Source organism: Pseudophryne corroboree, chromosome 9, assembly GCF_028390025.1.
Source record: "Pseudophryne corroboree isolate aPseCor3 chromosome 9, aPseCor3.hap2, whole genome shotgun sequence".
Taxonomy (NCBI): Eukaryota; Metazoa; Chordata; class Amphibia; order Anura; family Myobatrachidae; genus Pseudophryne; species Pseudophryne corroboree.
The window spans coordinates 355,197,832-355,220,854 of record NC_086452.1 but is presented as its reverse complement, the minus strand read 5'-3'; the positions used below and the strand labels follow the sequence as shown (position 1 = coordinate 355,220,854).

At 46.4% G+C, this 23,023-nt stretch overlaps 1 protein-coding gene across 4 annotated transcripts in view; it reads left to right on the top strand.

Moving 5' to 3' along the window:
* ATRIP (ATR interacting protein) overlaps positions 1 to 21,178 on the top strand; it is a 234,081-nt gene extending 212,903 nt beyond the window's left edge. For 3 of the 4 annotated variants that reach the window (XM_063940698.1, XM_063940699.1, XM_063940700.1), the window contains exons 13-14: positions 19,933 to 20,185; positions 20,890 to 21,178. In XM_063940698.1, coding sequence (XP_063796768.1) covers positions 19,933 to 20,185; positions 20,890 to 20,957 — 321 coding nt within the window. In that variant the 3' untranslated portion in view covers positions 20,958 to 21,178. The remainder of the gene's footprint in view (positions 1 to 19,932; positions 20,186 to 20,889) is intronic. The other variant, XM_063940701.1, reaches the window with a different exon arrangement.
* The last annotated feature ends 1,845 nt before the right edge of the window (positions 21,179 to 23,023 follow it).

Genomic DNA, 23,023 nt, shown 5'->3' with positions numbered 1-23,023 from the left:
CGCCCCACTGTTGGGGATTGTATTGGGCATGTTTCACTCACTAACGACCGCTGCCCGGAGCGCGTGTGCATAGGCCGCTTCACGGCTCTATGCAGCGCGCTCTCACTCTCCGCCGCTCCCAGCATCTTAAGTTACCTAGCAGACCGCTGCTCCCTGCGCCGCAGCAGCCGATATGTTCCCCGCTGCCTGGCTACACAGGAGGCCACTCCACTCTATGCTGTGTGTGGCGGGCCGGGAGCGCGTGTGCATAGGCCGCTCCACGGCTCTATGCAGTACGCTCTCTGCTCCCGCTGACCGCCCGCAGCAGCCGAGGAGTTCCCCGCTGCCTTGGCATACAGGTACAGGCCGCTCACACGGCCCTATGCAAAGTTCCGCAGGCCCCGACCCGGTGCTGTACACGGAGGTCGTGGGGGTGGGGGGAGACATTAGCAGTATTGGCAGTGTTAAGCTTTGTAGAAAAACTTGGTACTTAACATGTTTAATGTTCTCCTGTCTGTTCCAGGATTCCTATATTACATCTCGGCTTAAGAGTGGTACTAGGGGAATTTGGGGGTCAGTTTTCTTATTGCTGGCAGGCACTGCACTTGCCTGATATATACAAGGAACTTTGGTGTTATTACTGAGTCGTGCAGACTGTCTGTGTGTAGTTTGTATTGTCTGTCTTTATAATGAGTAAGACACCAGCAAAATCTAAGAAACATTTTTCATGTCATGTCTGTAAGAGTGTGTTGCCTGATGGATCCACCACATGTACAGCATGTGTTGTTAATACAGCCACAAATACGATTTCCACAGAAGTAAAGCCAGCATCTCTGGACCCTCCATGGGCTTTACTTGCAGATGTATTAGTTGGTTTACAATCAGAGCTGGCCGCCTCTCGTGAAGAAAGAGAGGCGGCAAGATCTGAGTTTAAAATGAGACCATTTGAGTTACCAGGGGAGTCTCAATCTGGTCAGAGGTCCACCTTGAGTGGAAAAGATAAGTTTCCTTTTCCTAATAATTTTCCAGTCTCTGGGATACTAGACCTCACTGAACATGAGTATGAGGAGGGCGAAATAGACCAACAGTCAGATAGTGACGATTTTGACAGCCCAGGTATTGATAATCTCATCAGAGCAGTACGTCAGTCGCTGGAGTTTACGGAAACTGAGGAGCCCCTGACGAATGATGAGGTAGTCTTTACTAAACGACAGAGATCTCCGACGTGTTTCCCTATTTCGGAATCTCTTAATAAAATGTTACTGGAAACACGGAAGAATCCGGATAAACGGTTTTCTATACCTCGTAGATTTAAATCGAGTTACCCGTTTCCAGAGTCCATGACAGCTACATGGGAGAACCCACCATCGGTGGATTCATCCGTATCTAAACTTACAAGGAAGTTAACCATACCAGTACCAACTGCTACTACGCTTAAAGACCCTGCAGATCGTAAAATAGAGGCTATGCTAAGGTCCATGTATACAGCAGCTGGAGTGCTGCTGAGACCTGGGTTGGTTGGCATTTGGGTTACTAAAGCATTAATGGTATGGATAAAAGAGCTCAAGTCGGCTCTGCAAGATGACCATCTTATACTTCTCGCGGATCAAATCTGGGAAGCTGCTGAATATCTATGTACAGCTTCTACTGACGTCTGTCAGCTTACTTCTCGCCTGTCCTCATCGCTAGTCATAGTTCGACGAGCACTTTGGCTGCGTTCTTGGCAGGCGGAGACGGAGGTTAAAAAAGGTATAGAGGCATTGCCTTATGATGGCGAGAAGCTTTTCGGTCCTGAATTGGACAAATGGATTTCTGAGGCTACTGGAGGAAAGTCTGTGTTTCTTCCATCGCCTACAACTATACCTAAACGGAAATATTCTGGTCCGGCGTTCAAATCCTTTAGAACTCAGCCCTTTCGTGGGCAGGGCACAGGAGCAGTCACGCCTGGTAGAAGAGGTCGGGGACGTAGTGCCCGACAATCCAATGCACGTCGTCAAGACACTAAGACCACTAACAAACCAGTGGCATGACGGGCTCCCAGCCCATCTCGGATCTCCAATTGTGGGAGCACGCCTTCAGAGCTTTCAGGGGGCGTGGCTGCAGACGTCCACAGATGGGTGGATCCGCAATTTAGTATTAGAGGGTTACAAAATAGAGTTCGATTATCTTCCGACAGGAAGATTTTTCACGACAGGACTGCCTGTGTCGGACGACAAGAAAGCAGTTCTGCTGGTTGCCATTCAGTCTCTGCTGAATGCTGCAGTTGTAATTCCGGTCCCCGTGCAGGAACAGGGGCAGGGTTATTATTCCAGTCTGTTTCTGGTACCAAAACCAGATGGCTCAGTCAGGCCAATATTGAACCTAAAAGGTCTCAATCATTACGTCACTTACCACAGATTCAAGATGGAATCTCTCAGGTCAGTAATTGCAGGGTTAGAGCCACAGGAATTCATGATTGCACTGGATCTCAAAGATGCGTACTTACACATTCCGATTTGGCCACCTCACCAGAGTTTCTTAAGGTTTGCAATAAGGCGAGACCATTACCAGTTTCAGGCTCTGCCGTTTGGCCTCTCATCAGCGCCTCGGGTATTCACCAAGGTAATGTCCGTGATGATAGCTCATCTCAGGTCCCTAGGAGTAATAATTGTTCCGTATTTGGACGATCTACTCATAAAGGCTCCGTCTCAACAATTGCTTCTCCAGCATGCTTTGCTAACGTACAATGTACTAGTTCAGCACGGTTGGATAGTCAGTTTAAAGAAATCACATCTAATTCCGTGTCAACGACTTCAATTCCTAGGGATGATTCTCGATACAATAAATCAAAAGGTTTACCTGCCACAACAGAAAGTACAGGTCATTCGTCATCTGGTGCAATTAGTGCTCAAGCCACGCACAGTCTCAGTACATTTGTGCATTCGCCTTTTAGGCACAATGGTGGCGGCTTTCGAAGCACTTCAGTTCGGAAGATTTCACTCACGTCCGTTTCAACTGGAGGTGTTAGCGCAATGGTCGGGATCACATCTGCAGATGCACCACAGGGTGAGATTGTCGCCACAAGTCAGGGTGTCTCTTCTCTGGTGGTTAAAAATACACAATCTATCTGCAGGGAGACGATTCGGCGTCGTGAATTGGATAATTCTGTCAACAGACGCAAGTCTCAGAGGTTGGGGAGCTGTAGTTCAGAGTTATCGGCTCCAGGGCCTCTGGGCAGATCACGAAAGATCGCTATCCATAAATGTTCTGGAACTCAGGGCGATTTACAATGCTCTAAGACAAGCAGTGTACATGTTTCGTTTTCAGACTGTTCAGGTGCAGTCAGACAATGCGACGGCAGTCGCATACATAAACAAACAAGGAGGAACGAGAAGCCGCATGGCAATGCGGGAAGTAGCTCGGATCCTCAGATGGGCCGAATATCACCAGGTGATATTGTCGGCAGTGTTCATTCCGGGAGTGGACAACTGGGAGGCAGATTTTCTCAGTCGTCGGGATTTTCATCCAGGAGAGTGGGCATTAAATCCAGAAGTGTTTCAGATGTTGATCCAGAGGTGGGGTTACCCTCAGGTGGATCTGATGGCATCCCGCCACAATCATCAGGTGTCACGATATGTGTCCAGAACAAGAGATCCAAGGGCAGTGGCGGTGGATGCTCTCACAGCCGCGTGGCCATACAGCCTCGTGTATCTGTTTCCACCGTTTCCGCTGCTCCCGCTGTTGCTAAAACGGATCAAGAGAGGGTCCGTCACAGTCATACTAATAGCGCCTCATTGGCCTCGGAGAACTTGGTTCTCGGATCTCCTCGGTTTACTCGCAGACGATCCGTGGCCACTCCCACTACGTCCGGACCTGTTACAACAAGGTCCGTTCCTTTACCCCGATTTAGCGCGGCTGCGTTTGACGGGGTGGCTGTTGAAAAGGCCATCTTGAGAAGAGAGGGCATTCCGGAGTCTGTTATACCAACCATGGTACGAGCTAGGAAGCCGGTTACGGCAGCTCATTATTACAGAATCTGGCGTACTTATATAGGTTGGTGTGAAGCTCGGAAGTTTCCGACATCATCTTTTACTTTATCCCGTCTTTTGTTATTTTTACAGATGGGGTTAGATGGAGGACTACGTCTTTCCACACTAAAGGTGCAGGTATCTGCGTTGTCAATTTACTTTCAAAGGAAATTGGCCTCGTTGCCGTCAATACATACGTTTCTACAGGGTGTAATGAGGATACAGCCTCCTTTCATTCCACCTACAGCACCATGGGACTTGAATCTGGTTTTAGATTTCTTACAGTCCGATTACTTTGAACCCTTACAACAAGTGGATATTACATTTCTCACTTGGAAAACGATTTTTCTTTTAGCCTTAGCTTCGGCTAGGCGTGTTTCAGATCTGGGTGCCTTGTCGTGCAAGTCACCGTATTTAGTTTTTCATGATGACAGAGCGGAACTTCGGACGAATCCCGGTTTTCTACCAAAGGTAGTGTCGTCTTTTCACATCAATCAACCAATAGTAGTTCCGGTATTAACAGAGAATGCTGAAACGTTGGATGTGGTTCGCGCATTACGCGTCTATGTATCCCGAACGTCTACGGTTCGTAAGACGGATACGTTGTTTGTTCTCTATGATGCGGCTAAGAGGGGTTGGCCAGCCTCTAAGCAGACCTTATCCAGATGGATCAAACTGACCATACGTCAGGCTTACCTTCATGCTAGGTTACAGCCACCTACATCAGTAACAGCTCATTCCACACGTTCTGTGGGAACGTCATGGGCAGCGAGTCGTGGGGCTTCTACGACACAGCTTTGCCGTGCGGCTACTTGGTCTTCAGTGCACACGTTTGTGCGCTTTTACAAGTTTGATACGTTCGCGGCATCAGCATCTAGCTTTGGCCGTTTAGTGTTACAGGTGCCAAACAGCTCTCCCGCCACGGAGGAAACTTTGGTACATCCCAAGAGTACTCCAGTGACCCCTAGTGGATGAAAAAGAAAATAGGATTTTGGTACTTACCAGGTAAATCCTTTTCTTTGAATCCATAGGGGGCACTGGACGCCCACCCAGAGCAGTTTATCTGTTTTAGGAAGTTCAGTGGTTCTTATGGTAACACACTTTCACGACTGGTTTAAATTTAACAAAGGTTAATCAGTTAGGGTGTCAACTGTTTAGTTGTCTGTTACGTTTTGTGTCAACTTTATTGTTGTCCGTGAGATTATAGGTAATTCTCCTTTTGTCAATCTCTCTATCGATCCTGTTCGGCTCAGTAAAAAACACTGAAGTGCTCGAGGATATGGAGGGGAGGAGTAGTCTCAAAAATTAATTTATTCAGTGCCTTCTTCCGGTGGAAGCCGTCCATATCCCAAGAGTACTCCAGTGCCCCCTATGGATTCAAAGAAAAGGATTTACCTGGTAAGTACCAAAATCCTATTTTTTGGATTGGGAGGAAAACAGAGTACCCAAAGAAAAACAACACAAACACGGGGAACACATACACAGTGAGGGCCTTTGTGGGAATCAAACTTAAGACCTCAGTGCTGTGAAGCTGTTGTGCTAACCATTACACCAACCATGCAGCACATATAGTATATTTATTAAGCTACATATTGTAAAATACATTCTCTGCCTCAAATTTATATATTTAACAATCAAGTACTGGAGTATTTTGTTATAGTTATCGTGCAGTACGTATAGCAAACCGGACAACAAACAATATGAGGTATATTCAATAACTGTCGGAAGCTGCCGTCTTCTCGGGAAGACGGCAGCTTCCGACAGTTTTATGTCGGAAGGGGTTCCGACCTATTCATTACAGCCCCATTTATTCCGACTTGTCGGAATGCACGCTGATCGGCGGCTTCAGCCGCCGAACAGCGTGCATTGTCGGAAGCGGGGCAAACCCAACAGGTTTTAGCCCCATTTCCAACAATCTCAATCCGACTTTAAAAAAAGTCGGATTGAGATGAGGGAGCGAGGTCCCGCTTGCTGGAGCCGGGTGGACGCCGCTGTGAGCCTCCGCAGCTGCAGCCGCTGCTCCCCCATCTTCTCCCCTCCCTGTCCGCTCCATCTCCTCCACTGCTCCCCCCACCGCCGCAGACATCTCACCCCCGGCGCCGCTGCCCGCTCCCCCCTCACCCCTGGCGCCGCTGACAGCTCCCCCCTCACCCCTGGCGCCGCTGACAGCTCCCTTTGCTGCTGCTGTCAGCGCATCCGCGGCGCTGACAGCAGCAGCAGGTCAGGGAACGCCCAAATCAGACAGTCGGATTTGGCCGCTCTTTTTAATGGGGGTTGCCGGGTCCATTCCGACAACTGCATGTCGGAATGGACCCGACTCTTATTGAATATATCCCTATGTCGAACAATTTAACGTCACATTCATGCCACTCCCTAGAACAGAGTGGCATGAAGGTCGTTCTGGTGTAAACAGGAGCAACAATAAATATTGCATGCAACCAAATGATGCAATATATAGTGTGGTCATTAGCAAGATTGCAGTGTGTGTATTCTAAATCTCACTTGTTCTGGACTCAGTAGAAATCGTCAGTAAAGTCGGAACAATTGCTGGTTGTCCAGTGTGTACCCAGCTTTACAGACAAAACAGCAGCTGTTTGCTTTAGGAAATTATGTATCTAATATGTGTTTATTTAAATACTAGTAAGCTATACATTATGCATTACAATACTACTACAGTCTTGTTCTGAGAGAGTTCTCTTTATTAGACATCTATGTGAAATAATTGAAGAAGCAAGTGGATGAAGGTTTGACATGCAGTTAATATTTTCATGCATTTTCCATCATGGAAAAATTACATTGTCTTCATATACATTTCCCATTTATCCTTTAGGACATTGGAACAGTAAATATATTCAAGTTGTTTGAGAGCATCCTTCTTTATCAAAATGCAGAGAACTCAAGATTTATTTTTCTGTGTGCCCTCAGGACATGGTGCTTTTGGGCAGGAGTTTTAATTTTTAAATCACCTGCTGATTTTGTGCTAAAGCTGTCACTATAAGCTGACAGCTGTGGTGGTTGACGAGATCCCAATGCATCCTTCACAATTACCCACTCCTTGCTTGGAGTAGTCTGAGTGTGTGTGTGTGTGTGTGTGTGTGTGTGTGTGTGTGTGTGTTTGCCCTTCAGGGGTTTTTTGGGGGTCTGCTGCTTTGAGAGTTAAGATTCTCTTTTGTGTGTTCTGTATCTCCATCTTGCTTCTCGTTATTTGGCATGCTTGAGAAGGGGATTAATTCCAGGGCTAAAATTACAGGTTTCAGTAGACTTTTTTATTTATTTTTTCTCTATACGTGTATGTAATGTAGCTCTATGTTACCCAGTGGACAGTCGAGAACAGATACTTTGTGCATGACTGAAGGCTGTCTGTCGCAACATGCCTCTGGATTTCGACAGTGATCTGGAAGGACCAACTGTGCTAAATGCCTAATTTTGTCAGTTCTAAGCTCATACAGTGTGCATTGTGTCCCAGGCAGGGCAGGCAACAGAAATCGTGGGGCCCAGTACACTGATCACTGATATCTCTGGGCGCCCCACTCCCCTCGACATACATACATTTTTTCTATCTATCTATCTATCTATCTATCTATCTATCTATCTATCTATCTATCTATCTTATATATATATATATATATATATATATATGCGGGCGGAGGCTGCTGTTTGTATGCCCTCACAGACGGTCAGGTAGTCTTTTGTTGTGTCCGGCGCCGGCGGGTGGCTGGCCAATGGCATTACTGCTGGGCTGGCTCAGTGCTTCTCCGTGATGGCAGCTGCAGTTGAAGACAGGGAGAAGTAACCGCGCAGCATAGCATCAGCGTCACCGCAGGGAAGGACCGGACCAAGTTACATGATAAGGGAGAGGGAGCAGCGGGGTAGGGGAGGTTGGTGCTGACCCATTTTTTTCTGTCCCCTTTGACCCCCCCTGTCCCAGGGCCTGGTCCCAGGGTGTAGCTGCAGAAATCTGTCCCTTCACCTCTTTCCTTTGAAGCTTCAGTAAATTATTCAAGTCATCTTAGAGTGTTCAGCAAGTGTCATCTGTTCACTTAGTGATGCATCTAGATGAGGCTGTTTCGGCACAAGCTCTGGTCAAGTCGGCGTATGGATCGGTTAAATTATTTTCTTTCTTAGGTAGGATTCTGAGTACTGTCCGGTCAAGGGTCACATTCTGATTACTCCTCCCAGTGAAAGGGCGAGGTGGTGGAGGAGTCCCCTATTGAGGTTTTTCCTTGGCAAGGACTATACGATATGCTATGGTGTAGGATAGTGAGAGCAGAGCATCCAGGTCTACACATCCTGGACAGCGAGGCATCAGCTGAGCCTGATGATGTTCAACAAGAAGAAATATTTGGTTTATTTTCCTTCATCCCCACAGTTGGTTCCTATCCTCAGTGAGACATGGGTTAAACCTAAACAGAAGTTTCAGATTACCCACTGATTGTTTTACCCTCTGCCCAAATGGGATGTGGCTAAATAGAAATTTAGCAAAATTGTTGTCTGTGCAAGTCCTAGACGAGTTGCAGTAAAAGAGGTCTAGCTCAGAAATAGTGGCACTCAAAGAAAAAAGGTGTCTGAATTTCTGGGAGATGCGGCTCTTGATGGCGGTTTTCTAGGGGTTAGAATTTTGATTTCAGTGTCTTTTTCTCCAGCAGGGTCCACAGGTTATCCACAGGATAACATTGGGATATGATGAAGCGACAGCGGATTTTCACCAATTGGTCAAAGCTTTTCGGCCTCCCAGCATGCAACGGGCCCGTCCATATATCCCCGCCTCCTGGCTCAGGCAAATCTGTTTTTTGTTTGGTACGGCAGGAGCCAGACCATGGTCAGAGGGCTGCTGGTTTTTAGCAGCCCTAAGCTGTCTTATTTTATTTTTATAGTTTTACTATTTTTCTTGAGTTATCTTTCTAAAAAGCGTCTTATACATACCTTAGAAAGAGTCACTCCAACAACTCTCCGCCGGGTCGCAACATCGCTTACCCACAAGTACAGTGCTGTTTCGGCGGCCGTCTGTGTCGGATATACTAGCAGGTTCAGCAGACGTTACCAGGCTGTGGCCGGAGCATGGGGAGAAGGTAAGGCATCGGTTCCACTTAGAAGGGGAATACGGACACAGCCGCACTGTATTGGGAGGAGACTACCAAACAGTCGCTGAAGCGGCTGCCACCTTGGATGTACCAGCGCGAGGCCTTAGGGATCATAGGCTCCAGCAATAGTATGAGGCCGCGATCCCTAGGGTTGATGTCAGCAGTGGGGAGTCAGACGCTCTCCTGGTCGCCCCTCCCCTCGGTTCTTGACCAGTTTCCTCCGAGTCTTCCGCCATTAACTGTTTTCCCGCTTCCGTCTGAGACGCTGTACACAAGGGAGACCCTGTCACAGCATAGCTGGCTGTGTGACTGGTGCGTGTGTGTTCACTGAGCGTCTGTGTTCACTATAGGTTCATGGAGTGGCAGTGTTTAAACATGATTCAGTAATATGTTTTCTCTATCGTCCTAGTGGATGCTGGGGTTCCTGAAAGGACCATGGGGAATAGCGGCTCCGCAGGAGACAGGGCACAAAAAGTAAAGCTTTTCCAGATCAGGTGGTGTGCACTGGCTCCTCCCCCTATGACCCTCCTCCAGACTCCAGTTAGATTTTTGTGCCCGGCCGAGAAGGGTGCAATCTAGGTGGCTCTCCTAAAGAGCTGCTTAGAAAAAGTTTAGCTTAGGTTTTTTATTTTACAGTGATTCCTGCTGGCAACAGGATCACTGCAACGAGGGACAGAGGGGAGAAGAAGTAATTATTCATGTAATGATTCAGTAATGATTCAGTAATATGTTCTCCAACATACTTGAAATGTGGTTGTAGTTGATGATGTGCTCATATTGCTTATTATACTAATGTATAACGTGACTGACTGCTAGTGTGATTGCTGACTTAACTATACTCTGTCAGTTTTGTTGAGTTTCCAGGGTCAGAAGATCTGACGGAAATTATGGAAGAACCTTGGGCTACACCCAATAAGAAATATAGAATTCCGAAAAAGTGGGATTCTTAATATCCTTTTCCGGCTGAGGACTGTTCTAAAAGAGAAGTTCCTCCTAAAGTAGATGCACATGTCGTGCGACTTGTGCGAAAATCTATTTTACCGCTGCCCTCTACCTCATTGAATGATGTCACATATAGAAGAGTAGATGGTTTCTTGAAAAACATTTTTTCTCTGTCAGGGGCTGTTGTAAGGCCAGCTATGGCTTCGGCCTGAATGGCAAAAGCAATAGTAGAATGGGCGGAGGAACTAGAGAGTGGCCTCTCCGCACCTACCAGGGAGCAGGAGTCTCATCTAGGCCATATAAAACAAGCTGCGCAATATTTGGAAGAAGCAGCAATTGATATTTGTACGATTACTTCTAAAGCATCAGCCTTAACGGTAGCTGCTCGTAGAGCAATTTGGCTACGTTCTTGGAAAGCGGATGCAGAATCCAAGAAAGCTCTGGAAGCGTTGCCTTTCGCTGGTAATATTCTGTTTGGAAAACAATTTACAGATATTCTGGAATCGGAAGCTGAATCGAAAAAGGTCAGGTTTCCGGCTAGTTATAACCCTAAACCGAGGGGTTCAAAATTTCGGCCATTTCGATGGCAAGGTAAAGCAAAAGGAAAGGATGATTCTAACCAACCCCAGTACAATAAATCAGCTAGGGGTAGGAAGCAATGGGCCAATAGACGGCCAGCTTCCAAACCAAAACAGAAGCCATCAGTCTGAGGGTGCGGGCCTCCGCCTGGAGGATTCCAGGGTTGGGGGGCCGACTCCTTCACTTTGCGCACACATGGCAGCAGTTGACGACAGATGCTTGGGTGCAGAAGGTGGTATCTCTCGGTTATGGTTTCCCTTTCAAGAAGCAGCCTCCTCAAAGGTTTTTTTGCACCAACCTGTCTCGTATAGAGTCGAAGGCCAGAGCTCTGCAAGAAGCAGTTCAGAAATTGCTTCAGTCTGGGGTAGTTATCCCAGTACCCCTGACACAAAGGGGACGGGGATTTTACTCCAACCTATTTTTGATTCAGAAGCCAAATGGATTATTCCGACCAATTCTCAATCTCAAGAGGTTAAACGAATACATTTGGGTTCCAAAGTTTCACATGGAACCATGGAGATTACATGGTGTCTCTGGATGTACATGATGCTTACCTGCATGTGCCCATAGCATGGTCCCATCAGTGTTACCTCAGGTTTGCCATTCTCCAGCAACATTTTCAGTTTCAGGCTTTGCCCTTTGGGCTAGCCACAGCCCCCATGGTATTTACCAAAATTATGGTGGTTATGGCAGCTTATCTCTGCAAGCAGGGGTTAAGAATTTTTCCATACCTCGACAATCTTTTAATCCTGGCTCAATCCCAGGAATTACTCTTGGGCCATCTCCAACAGACAATAGCTTGTCTACAAAGACACGGATGGCTCATAAATTGGGAAAAGTCGTCTCTGAGTCCATCACAAAGGATGGTTCACTTGGGGGCCATATTGGATTCAAGTCTACAAAGAATAAACTTACCTGAGAAAAAGATATCCAAAGTGCAGGTAATGACTCAGGAATTGTTGCACAGTCAGACAGTATCAGTCCATGCAGCAATGCGAGTGATGGGTCTGATGGGGTCAACATTCGACATGGTGGAATATGCACAATTCCACTCCAGACCCCCTACAGCACCTCATTCTAACCAGATGGAATGGAAAACATCAGACAATAAAAAGACAGATGATAAAGCTTCCAGTAAACGTAAAAAGGTCACTAGCCTGGTGGCTACAGATGGACCATCTAGACAAGGGAAGACCCTTTTGGATAGCAGATTGTCATGTACTGACAACGGATGCCAGTCTTCAAGGCTGGGGAGCAGTGTTCGAAAATTTCTTGTTCCAGGGAAAATGGACTACAAGGGAAAGTTGCCTGCCAATAAATCTGTTGGAAATAAGGGCCATATATATGGCTCTGGTTTAGGCAAAGGACATTCTGCAAGGAAAACCAGTCCAGATCCGTTCAGACAATGCAACAGCAGTAGCGTACCTCAACCATCAGGGAGGAACCCACAGCAAAAGATTGATGGAGGAAGTAACTCACATACTAAGATGGGCAGAACTCCATCGTCCGGCATTGTCCGCAGTGTTTGTGCCAGGAGTGCTGAACTGGGAAGCGGACTTTCTCAGTCGACACACCATTCAGGAGACTGAATGGGCGTTACACCCGGAAGTATTTCAGACTCTAGTAAACAGATGGGCTCTGCCAGAGATAGATCTCATGGCGTCCCGTCTCAACAGCAAAGTTCCGGCATACGGGTCAAGAACAAAGGATCCCGGGGCGATACTTGTAGACGCACTGTCAGAGAGATGGGAATTTCATCTGGCATATCTGTTTCCCCCAATCTCCCTGTTAACCAGGGTGGTGAGGAAAATAAAGCAAGCAAAGGGAGCCATAATTCTAACAGCTCCAGCTTGGCCCAGAAGGCATTGGTACATAGATCTACTAAGGATGTCTGTGGAAGCTCCAATTCTGCTTTCTCAACGTTCAGATCTACTAATACAGGGGCCTTGTTATCACAGCCATCTGGAAGGTCTGTCTTTGACGGCGTGGCTGTTGAAACCTCTATCCTAAAATCAAGAGGATTTTCACAACAGGTAATTCAAACCATGCTTAGAGCAAGAAAGCCTTCTTCAGCTCGTATTTATCATCAAATATGGCAGGCCTATATTCATTGGTGTAGCGAAAGAGGTATGGATCCAAGATCTTTTAGAGTATCCAGGATTTTGGATTTCCTCCAAGCAGGAATGGATAAGGGTTTAAAGGTGGCTTCCTTGAGAGTTCAAGTATCAGCATTAACTGTATGGTTTCAGAAAAAGATTGCTAGCCTACAGGATGTGCATACTTTTTTTCAGGGAATGTTACACATTCAACCACCGTTTGTTCCTCCTGCAGTACCCTGGGATTTAAATCTGGTTCTTAAAATCCTTCAGGGGGCTCCGTTTGAACCACTTAAGAGAGCAGATCTTAAATGATTGACGGCTAAAGTTCTCTTTCTACTGACGATGGCATCAGCTAGAAGATTGTCAGATTTAGGAGCGCTATCGTGTAAGTCTCCTTTTCTGATCTTTTATCCAGATAAAGCAGTTCTCAGAACTACATCTGGTTATCTTCCGAAGGTGGTCTCAAAGTTTCACCTGAACGAAGAAATTGTAGTCCCGGCTTTTCAGGTATCGGGACTTTCTGCGGGAGAAGCGTCACTGGACGTAGTCCGTGCGTTAAGAATTTACGTAGATCGTACTAGTGCCATCAGAAAGACAGATTCTCTCTTCATTCTCTACGGATTTCACAAAAGAGGATGGCCTGCTACTAAACAGACGCTAGCAAGATGGCTTCGAATGACTATTTCAAAAGTATATTCTCGTGCTGATCTCCCTGCTCCGGCTAATGTCTCTGCGCACTCTACACGTAGGGTAGGTCCTTCATGGGCAGCACAACATGGTGCTTCAGCAGAGCAGATATGTAAGGCAGCCACATGGTCTTCCAGTAACACATTCATTAGACATGCCTTGGATACTTTTGCCTCTCATGACGCGGAATTCGGGCGAAAGGTTCTCCTGTCTAATCAGGAGCGTCCCCACCACTAATAATGGCTTTGGGAATCCCAATGTTATCCTGTGGATAATCTGTGGACCCAGCCGGAGAATTATACCGTTACGGTAAGAACTTACTGTTGATAACGGAATTTCTCCTATGTCCACAGGTATCCACAGGGATCCCACCCTGACGCACCGGATTTGAGGATCTTTACAATCACTAAACCTCTTCCCTCTTGTATGGAAGGGTGTGCATGTGTGTTCTTATCTCCTGAATAGGGTTCTACATAATGCTCCTGCCTAATTGCTGTGAAAACAACTGATTTGACTTAGTCGGTGGGCGGGATTATATGGACGAGCCCGATGCATCCTGGGAGGCCAGAAAGCTTGTGACTATTTGGTGCCATTTCCGCTGTCGCTCCGGCATATCCCAATGTTATCCTGTGGACTTAGGAGAAATTTCGTTATCAACGGAAAGTTCTTACCATAACGGTATATATCCTCTTCCAGCTGGGGATTGTTTAAAAAGGGAGGTGGCTCCTAAAGTAGATACGCATGTGATTCGATTAGTGCGAAAATCTACATTACCTTTGCCTTCAACATCATTAAATGATGTCACGGCTAGGAGAGAGGATGGTTTCTAAAAACCATTTTTTACCCTGTCTGGGGCAGTCATAAGGCCAGCCATAGTTTCAGCTTGGATGGCAAAGGCAGTGGCTGTCTGGGCTGATGCCTTGGAGGGGGATTTTTCAATAGCATCTAGAGAGCAAAAATCCCATATAGCATATATAAAACAGGCTCAAATGTTCTTGGAAGAAGCAGCATTGGATATGGGTACTATTGCCTCCAAGGCATCAGCTTCAACAATTGCAGCTCGTAGAGCAGTTTGGCTACGTACGTGGAAAGCTGATTCAGAATCTAAGAAGGTTTTGGAATCTTTGCCCTTTTCTGGAGATATTCTTTTTTTGGTAAAGAATTGACAGATATTTTGGAGGCAGAAGCAGACTCCAAGAAAGTAAAGTTTACTTCCACATACAATTTCAAACCTAAAGTTCCGGCTTTTCGGCCCTTTCGATCTAAACGAAAAGCTAAAGATAAAAGTGATAGCAGGCAGTCCCAATACAATAAGTCTGGTAAGACTAAAAAGCATTGGGCTACCAGAGGACCGGTTGGTAAGACAGATCAGCCTGATGGTGCAGGCCTCCACCTGGGGGATCCATCAAACCCATTCACGCAGCAATGCATGTGATGGGTTTGATGGTGTCAACATTCGACATGGTGGAGTATGCACAATTCCACTCGTGGCCTCTGCGGCGTCTGATTCTTGCCAAATGGAATGGGTTGCATCAGACGATAAAAACACAGACTGTGGTCCTTACGATAGAAGTAAGAAGGTCATTAGCCTGGTGGCTACAGACATCCCATCTGGACAAGGGGAGACCCTTTTGGATATCAGATTGGGAAATTCTGACGACAGATGCCAGTTTCCAGGGCTGGGGAGCAGTGTCAGGAAGGTTGTGTTTTCAGGGGCAATGGACCAAGGAAGAAGGTTGCCTGCCAATAAATATATTGGAACTTCGGGCCATATACATGGCACTGATTCAGGCAAAAGACATCCTTCGGGGAAAACCGGTCCAGTTCCGCTCGGACAATGCGACGGCAGTAGCGTACTTCAACCATCATGGAGGAACTAACAGCTGAAAAGCGATGAAGAAGGTAAGTCACATACTAAAGTGGGCAGAACTTCATCATCCAGCCTTGTCTGCAGTGTTCGTTCTGGGAGCCCTAAACTGGGAAGCTGACTTTTCAGTCGACACGCTATTCAGGCAAGCGAATGGGTTCTACAGCCGGAGGTCTACCAGACTCTAGTAGACAAGTGGGGGTTGCCATAGATAGATCTCATGGCATCCCGTCTGAGCAACAAAGTTCTTGCATACGGATCAAGAACAAAGAATCCCAGAGCGACCTTTGTGGATGCCCTGTCGGTGAGATGGGACTTTCATCTGCCTTATGTGTTTCCTCCAGTCACCCTATTACCCAGGGTGTGAGAAAGATAAAGCAAGGGAAAGGTGCCGTGATACTAATAGCGCCGGCTTGGCCCAGAAGGCATTGGTACACAGATCTGCAGAGACTGTCGATGGAGACTCCACTTGTGCTCCCTCAACGTCCAGATCTACTGATGCAGGGTCCTTGTTATCACAGACATCTGGATCGACTGTCTTTTACGGCGTGACTCTTGAAACCTCTATCCTGAAGTCAAGAGTATTCTCACAACAGGTAATTCAAACTATGCTCATAGCAAGGAAACCTTCGTCAGCTCGCATTTATCACCGAATATGGCAGGCCTATATTCATTGGTGCAGTGAATGGAAAATGGACCCTAAGTCTTTCAGAGTTTCCAGGGTCTTAGCATTCCTTTAGGCAGGAATGGATAAAGGTTTGAAGGTGCCTTCCTTGAGAGTTCAAGTGCCAGCATTGGGGTATATTTACTAAGCTCCCGATTTTGACCGATTCGCTGTTTTTTCTTCAAAGTGTCATCTCGGGAATTAACTAAACTCAAATCTCGCCAGTAATTGATGAGGGCATTCGTATTTTTTTGGAAGTCAAAGAAAAAAAATACGAATGAATACACCATCGGTCAAATACTGTACGCCTGTTATTTCATACAACTCGGTAATTTACTAAAAATTCTATTTCACAAACACTGCCGGCAATAGCCAAACACTGCCGTGAAAAAAAAGCAGTTTTAAAATAGACCTGCTTTTTTTTACCGTGTTCTGATAGTCATGGGGTGGTAAAGTGTTAAAAATTAGGGGGAAAAAATGCGTGGGGTCCCCCCTCCTAAGCAAATCCAGCCTCGGGCTCTTTGAGCCGGTCCTGGTTGTAAAAATATGGGGGGGGGGAAATGACTGGGGTTCCCCCATATTTAAACAACCAGCACCGGGCTCTGCATCCGGTCCTGGTGCAAAAAATACGGGGGACAAAAAACGTAGGGGTCTCCCGTATTTTTTGAACCAGCACCGGGCTCCACTAGTCAGAGAGATAATGCCTTAGCCGGGGGACACTTTTATATCGGTCCCTGCGGCCCTGGCATTAAATCACTAACTAGTCACCCCTGGCCGGGGTACCCTGGAGGAGTGGGGACCCCTTAAATCAAGGGGTCCCCCCTCCAGCCACCCAAGGGCCAGGGGTGAAGCCAGAGGCTGTCCCCCACCCATCCAAGGGCTGCGGATGGGGGCCTGATAGCCATGTGTAAAAATAAGAATATTGTTTTTTGTAGCAGTACTACAAGTCCCAGCAAGCCTCCCCCGCAAGCTGGTACTTGGAGAACCACAAGTACCAGCATGCGGTGGAAAAACGGGCTGACCGCAAAGTTCCCACCATTGGATACAGTGGAGCGCATAGGCGCTACATTGTATCTCTGCCGTGCGCTGCCTGACTGACAGCTCAGGAGCACACAGCCAATCAGGAGAGTGCCACGACGTGGCGCTTCCTGATTGGCTGAAGGGACCCTCTGTGACAGGAGTCACGGGGGATCTCGGCAGTCGGGGAAAGGGGTCCCATGTGTAAACATAAGGCCCCTTTCAGTGCGTGGTTCGGGTTTTTCGGTTTGTTTTTTTGCCAAGTACGTGGATTACAAGCTCAGAAGAGGACCGATCTACACTGGATTTTTGTAAGTATAATTTTATTCACAGGTATCCCATGGATTCTACTTGGAGAAGTGGACCGACCCTCTTGTGAACATAGGTAAGTATGTGTGAATGTAGGTGTGCATGTATGTAATAAAGTTTTACTTTCAAGGTGTGTGAGTTCTGTTTTTATTTGTAGTAGTACTACAGGTACCAGCGGGCCCGTTTTTCCACCACATGCTGGTACTTGTGGTTCTCCAAGTACCAGCTTGCGGGGGAGGCTTGCTGGGACTTGTAGTACTGCTACAAAAGACAATATTCCTATTTTTACACATGGTTATCAGCCCCCCATATGCAGCCCTTGGATGGGGGGGACAGCCTCGGGCTTCACCCCTGGCCCTTGGGTGGCTGGAGGGGGGGACCCCTTGATTTAAGGGGTCCCCACTCCTCCAGGGTACCCCGGCCAGGGGTGACTAGTTAGTGATTTAATGCCAGGGCCGCAGGGACCGATATAAAAGTAAAAGTAAGTAAAAGAAATGCTGTGGCATTATCTCTCTGACTAGTGGAGCCCGGTGCTGGTTTAAAAAATACGGGGGACCCCTATGTTTTTTGTCCCCCATATTTTTTGCACCAGGACCGGACGCAGAGCCCGGTGCTGGTTGTTTAAATATGGGGGAACCCCAGTCATTTTCCCCCCCATATTTTTACAACCAGGACCGGCTCAAAGAGCCCGAGGCTGGTTTTGCTTAGGGCGGGGGACCCCACGCATTTTTTTTTCTTCTAATTTTAACTCTTAAAACACTTTTTTAAGGTACACAATGAAGCCCTGCACGGATCTCACAGATCCAGCCGAGATTCATTGTGTTAATGTCGGCAGTGTTTTACTAATCATTCACGTAAAACACTGCCCGACATTACGAATGACATCGACATCGGAAAAAAATGCAGAATACGACAGCATAGTAAATGAGGCGTAAAAAATTCAAAAAGTTGCAAATTCACACATTCGATGTCATTCGTGTTTAATCTCCCTCCAAATCGACACATATACGAATTTTAGTAAATATACCCCATTGACTGTATGGTTCCAAAAGAAAATTGCCAACTTACAGGATGTGTGTACTTTTTTCCAGGGAGTGCTATGCATTCAACCTCCTTTTGTTCCTCCTACAGTGCCTTGGGACTTAAGTCTAGTCCTAAAAGCCCTTCAAGTTGCCCCATTTGAATCACTTAATAAAGTGGATCTTAAATGGTTGACAGCTAAAGTTCTCTTTCTACTGCCTATGGCGTCAGCTAGAAGAGTATCAGATTTAGGCACATTATCATGTCGTTCCCCATTTCTGATTTTTTTTATCCTGATAAAGCAGTTCTCAGAACTAGATCTGGGTATCTTCCGAAGGTGGTGTCTAAATTCCACCTTAATGAAGAAATTGTAGTCCCGGCTTTCCAGGTACCGGGCCTCTTTGCGGGAGATGCATCGCTGGACGTGGTCCGTGCATTAAGGATCTACGTGGATTAGGGCTATCTATGATGCTCCTGCCTTGAGCTTTGGAATACAACTGTTTTGCCTGAGCCGGAGGCAGGGATATATGGACGGGCCCGTTGCATGCTGTGATGCCGGAAAGCTTTGACCGATTGGTGCAAATCTGCTGTCGCTTCATCATAGCCCATTGTTATACTGTGAATCCTGTGGACTTAGGAGAAATACCGTTATCAACGGTAAGTTCTTACCATAAAGTATATATTTCTGTTTTGCAGTTGTAGACACACTAAGACATTCAGTACTCCTTTGATTCTTTGGGACTTAAAGGCATCACAACACAACCGCTGGACTCTGAAGTCTTTCACATGAAAGGTCATTTTTCTTTCTGGAACTGGGTACTCGCTTCTACAGCTTTCCCTATCTAATTTTTCTCGAGACTAGGCAATTCCCTGGACAAAACCATTCTAGAGGTGGCTTCTACATTCCACTCAAGTCATTGTGATTCAGGCATTGGATCAGATACAGTCCTCACAGGAAGAAGGATCTCTTCACTTACTGGATGTTGTCAAAGGCATACAAATGTCAGAAAAACACTAGACAGTAGGGAGTCTGATTATCTTCTGGCACTTTATGATACTTCTACAAGTGTGAGGCAGATATCAGAACATTATAGCTGAACTTTGCTGATTAGTCATGTCTACACTCGTTCTTCTATCAAAAAGGTTTTTCGGTTCATAGTTTTTACAGGCACCTAATGGCGCCACTTGGTTGGAAGGTACTGGGCACTGCAACTCTTGTCACCTACCCACCCGCAGAAAGAGCTTTGGTGTCCCCATGGTTCCACTATCACCAAAGGATGAATGAGAAAATTGGATTTTTATACTAATATCTTGTTTTCTGATTCCATTTGAAGGCACTGAGCACCTGCCTTATTCTACTCTTGATCTGCTGTTAAAGCTTAACAAAGTTAAGTGTTTTCCTTCTCCGTTCTGCCCTGTGGAGTTTGCTTAGAAAAGTTTCTGATTTCTTTGAAGGATGGGAATATAGACATGAGAGGAGCTTAGATGGCTTGAATATTTTACACTGCCAATGTAATCACTGTATCCCTATGGTTCCAGTGTCCACCAAGTAGATTAAGAAAATAATTTAACAGACATTTGATATTCATTTTCACATACAATCAAAGCATTGCTCCCATGTAAGCAAATGATTACTTTTACTGAGAGGTACTTGATATCTCATTGTCTGTTCTGTACTCAGGTTGTGAAGGCACTGGTTCTCACCTTACACCAGGAATGGCTCCGCGTGCGTCGTTTAACCCTACCTGCAACCACTCCAGATCAAAATAAGTCTGCACAACTTCTAAGAGAGACATTGATGCTGCTTCACAGCCTTTTCCAGAAGGACAAAAACTTCAGTGAACACTGTTTGGAGGTCCTTCACCAATATGACCAGGCTGTGCCGGGGGTCCGAGCCATTTTCAGGAAATATAGCATCTTGAATGAGAGCGAAGGTCGGAATCACCCTAAGCTTTGTACCGTATATATATTCGAATTTTACTGCAATACCGTATATATATTCAAATTTTACTGCAAATTAGCTTGTACAGTATCATGCACCTTCCAAGGTAATCCATATATTTTATTTATAAAAATGGGGACATTCATTGTCATCCTCATAAAAACAGTGACGTGCGCTGAGGCAATTGGCTGGGGAGGCGAGGCACTGGCTAGTATTATGGCCCTAGTTAGATACACATATATGAACCTGAGGGTACATGTGGGCATTATACAAAGGTGCAGCAGTATGGGTGGTCTTCTGTATGCCGAATGTCGGGATACTGGCGCACAGTATACCGGCGCCGGAATCCCGACACCCGGCATACCGACAACTATTCTCCCTCGTGGGGGTCCACGACCCCCCTGGAGGGAAAATAAAATAGTGTGGCGCGCAAGAGCAAGGGGCTCCTTTGCACTCGCCACGCTGTCGGTATGCCGGCGGTCGGGCTCCCGGCGCCGGTATGCTGGTCGCCGGGAGCCCGAGCGCCGGCATACCGTACGACACCCCAGCAGTATATACTGCTGGAAATTGAGTGAGTTTTAATCAGATGTGTGAAAAAGCTAGCCTGACCGCACATCATAAAAACGTGTATTATTGAGCATAAAACTAAATGTTATGTTCTTGTTTAGTTATAATCTATCCAACAATCTGTTACAGAGTTTGCCCTGGATGAATTATGCCCTCCTGAAGTCGAGACAGAGGATGAGAACATGGACTGCACATGACTCCGGCTACACTCTACGCCTCTACACTTGGTTTATTAATGTGCACAAATAAATAGTTTTACACATATGGCAATGAGATCATACACCATTGTTTGGACAAATGTACAAAACTTGCTTAATTGTATACCTTTTGGAACAACGTCTATGAATTTTTCCTAAGTACTGTATGTTTTAAACAAAAATATCAATTCATATTTAAATATAAAAGTATTCTAATCAAAGTGTAGAGTTTGTGAGTATTTTTTTGACAGCGTGTCTTGTTTTACTGTGCCATATCTGGCCATACAAACAGGTATACGCCAACTGCTTGAGTTATGGGCCAACTAAAGAGAAGAACGATAAAACATGTTGGTCCATCACCACGTGTATTCAAAGTCCATTACGTGTTTTTTTGGGGGGGGTTTTAACACATTTTGTAAAAAAAAATTGGTATTTTTAAAATGTACAGCTGTACTAGTAAGTTTTACATCAGAACAGTATTTGGTCATAACAAATAAAACGTAACTATCAGCTACAACTACATGTGATATATGGAGGAAAGCATTCAAGGTGCTTTTTACCAGTTTAAACCTTGTTTAAGGGGATTTCTGCAGCGGGGTACACTGGGGTTCCACAGGGATAACATCGGGGGTGTAGAGTTGGATCTTGATCCGAGGCACCAACAGGCTAAAAGCTTTGACTGTTCCCAAGTTGCACAGCGCCGCCTCCTCTATAACCGCCTGCTTGCACAGGAGCTCAGTTTGTAAGTTGGTACCTGCAGTGCAGGCTAACAACAGGGAGGACTGCGCTCGGCAGCCCTGAAAAGAGCTTTCAAGTGAAGAAAGAAGACTTCAGAGCCGCAGCATAGGCACTTAAAAGTGCTATATGTCATTCCGACACATCATGCTGCTGCTCCCTCACTCATTCCAAGAGTTCTCAAACTCACAAGGAGAACAAAAGTTCAGGCATTCCTCATCACTCCGGACTGGCCGAGAAGGGCTTGGTACGCGGATCTACTGCTAGATCGTCCAGGTACGGTATTATGTTCACTCCTTGATTGCGGAGGAGAAACATCATCTCTGCCATTACCTTGGTGAACACACTCGGTGCCGTAGAGAGGACAAAGGGCAGGGCCTGGAAGTGGTAATGACGGTCCTGTAACGCAAACCTTAGATAAGCCTGATGAGGTTGCCAAATCGGAATATGAAGGTACGCATCCTTGATATCCAGAGACACCAAGAATTCCCCCTCCTCCAGACCTGAGATCACCGCTCTCAGAGACTCCATCTTGAACTTGAACACCCGTAAGTACAGGTTTAACGACTTGAGATGTAAAATGGGCCTTACCGAACTGTCCGGTTTCGGTACTACATACAGGTTGGAATAATAACCCTGGTTATGCAGCTGAAGTGGAATTGGAACAATGACCTGAGTCTGTACCAGTTTTTGAATTGCTTCCTGTAAAGTCATACTTGCTTCTTGAGAAGCTGGTAAGCCTGTTTTGAAGAATCTGTGAGGTGGGAGTTCCTGAAACTCCAGTCTGTAGCCCTGGGCTATAAGATCTTTGACCCAGGGATCCTGGCATGATGTTGCCCGTATGTGACTGAAGTATCGTAATCGGGCTCCCACCTGCCTGTCTTCCAGGCAGTGCAGTCCCCCGTCATACTGAAGGCTTAGAGGAAGCAGAACCGGGGTTCTGTTCCTGTGAACCTACAGCAGCTGGTTTTCTGGGGTTACCTCTATTGCCTTTGAAGGCTGTAGAAGAACCTTTGTTTTTGTTTTTAAATTTCGCTGTCCGAAAGGACTGCAGAGTTGCAGCACAATAGGTTTTCCTAGCTGGGGAGGCTGCGGAAGAAAGGTATGTAGACTTATCCGCCGTAGCGTTGGAAATCCACGTATCCAGTTCAGCTCCAAACAGGGCCTCACCTGTAAATGGTAGGTTTTCCACGCCTTTCCTGGCATCCGCAGTCCACTGGTGTAGCCATAGGCCCTGCGTGCTGACACCGCCATGGCCGTGGTGCGTGCGTTGAGCAAAAATTTCTTTTATGGCCTCTACCATAAAATTTGCAGAGTCCTGTATATGCTGT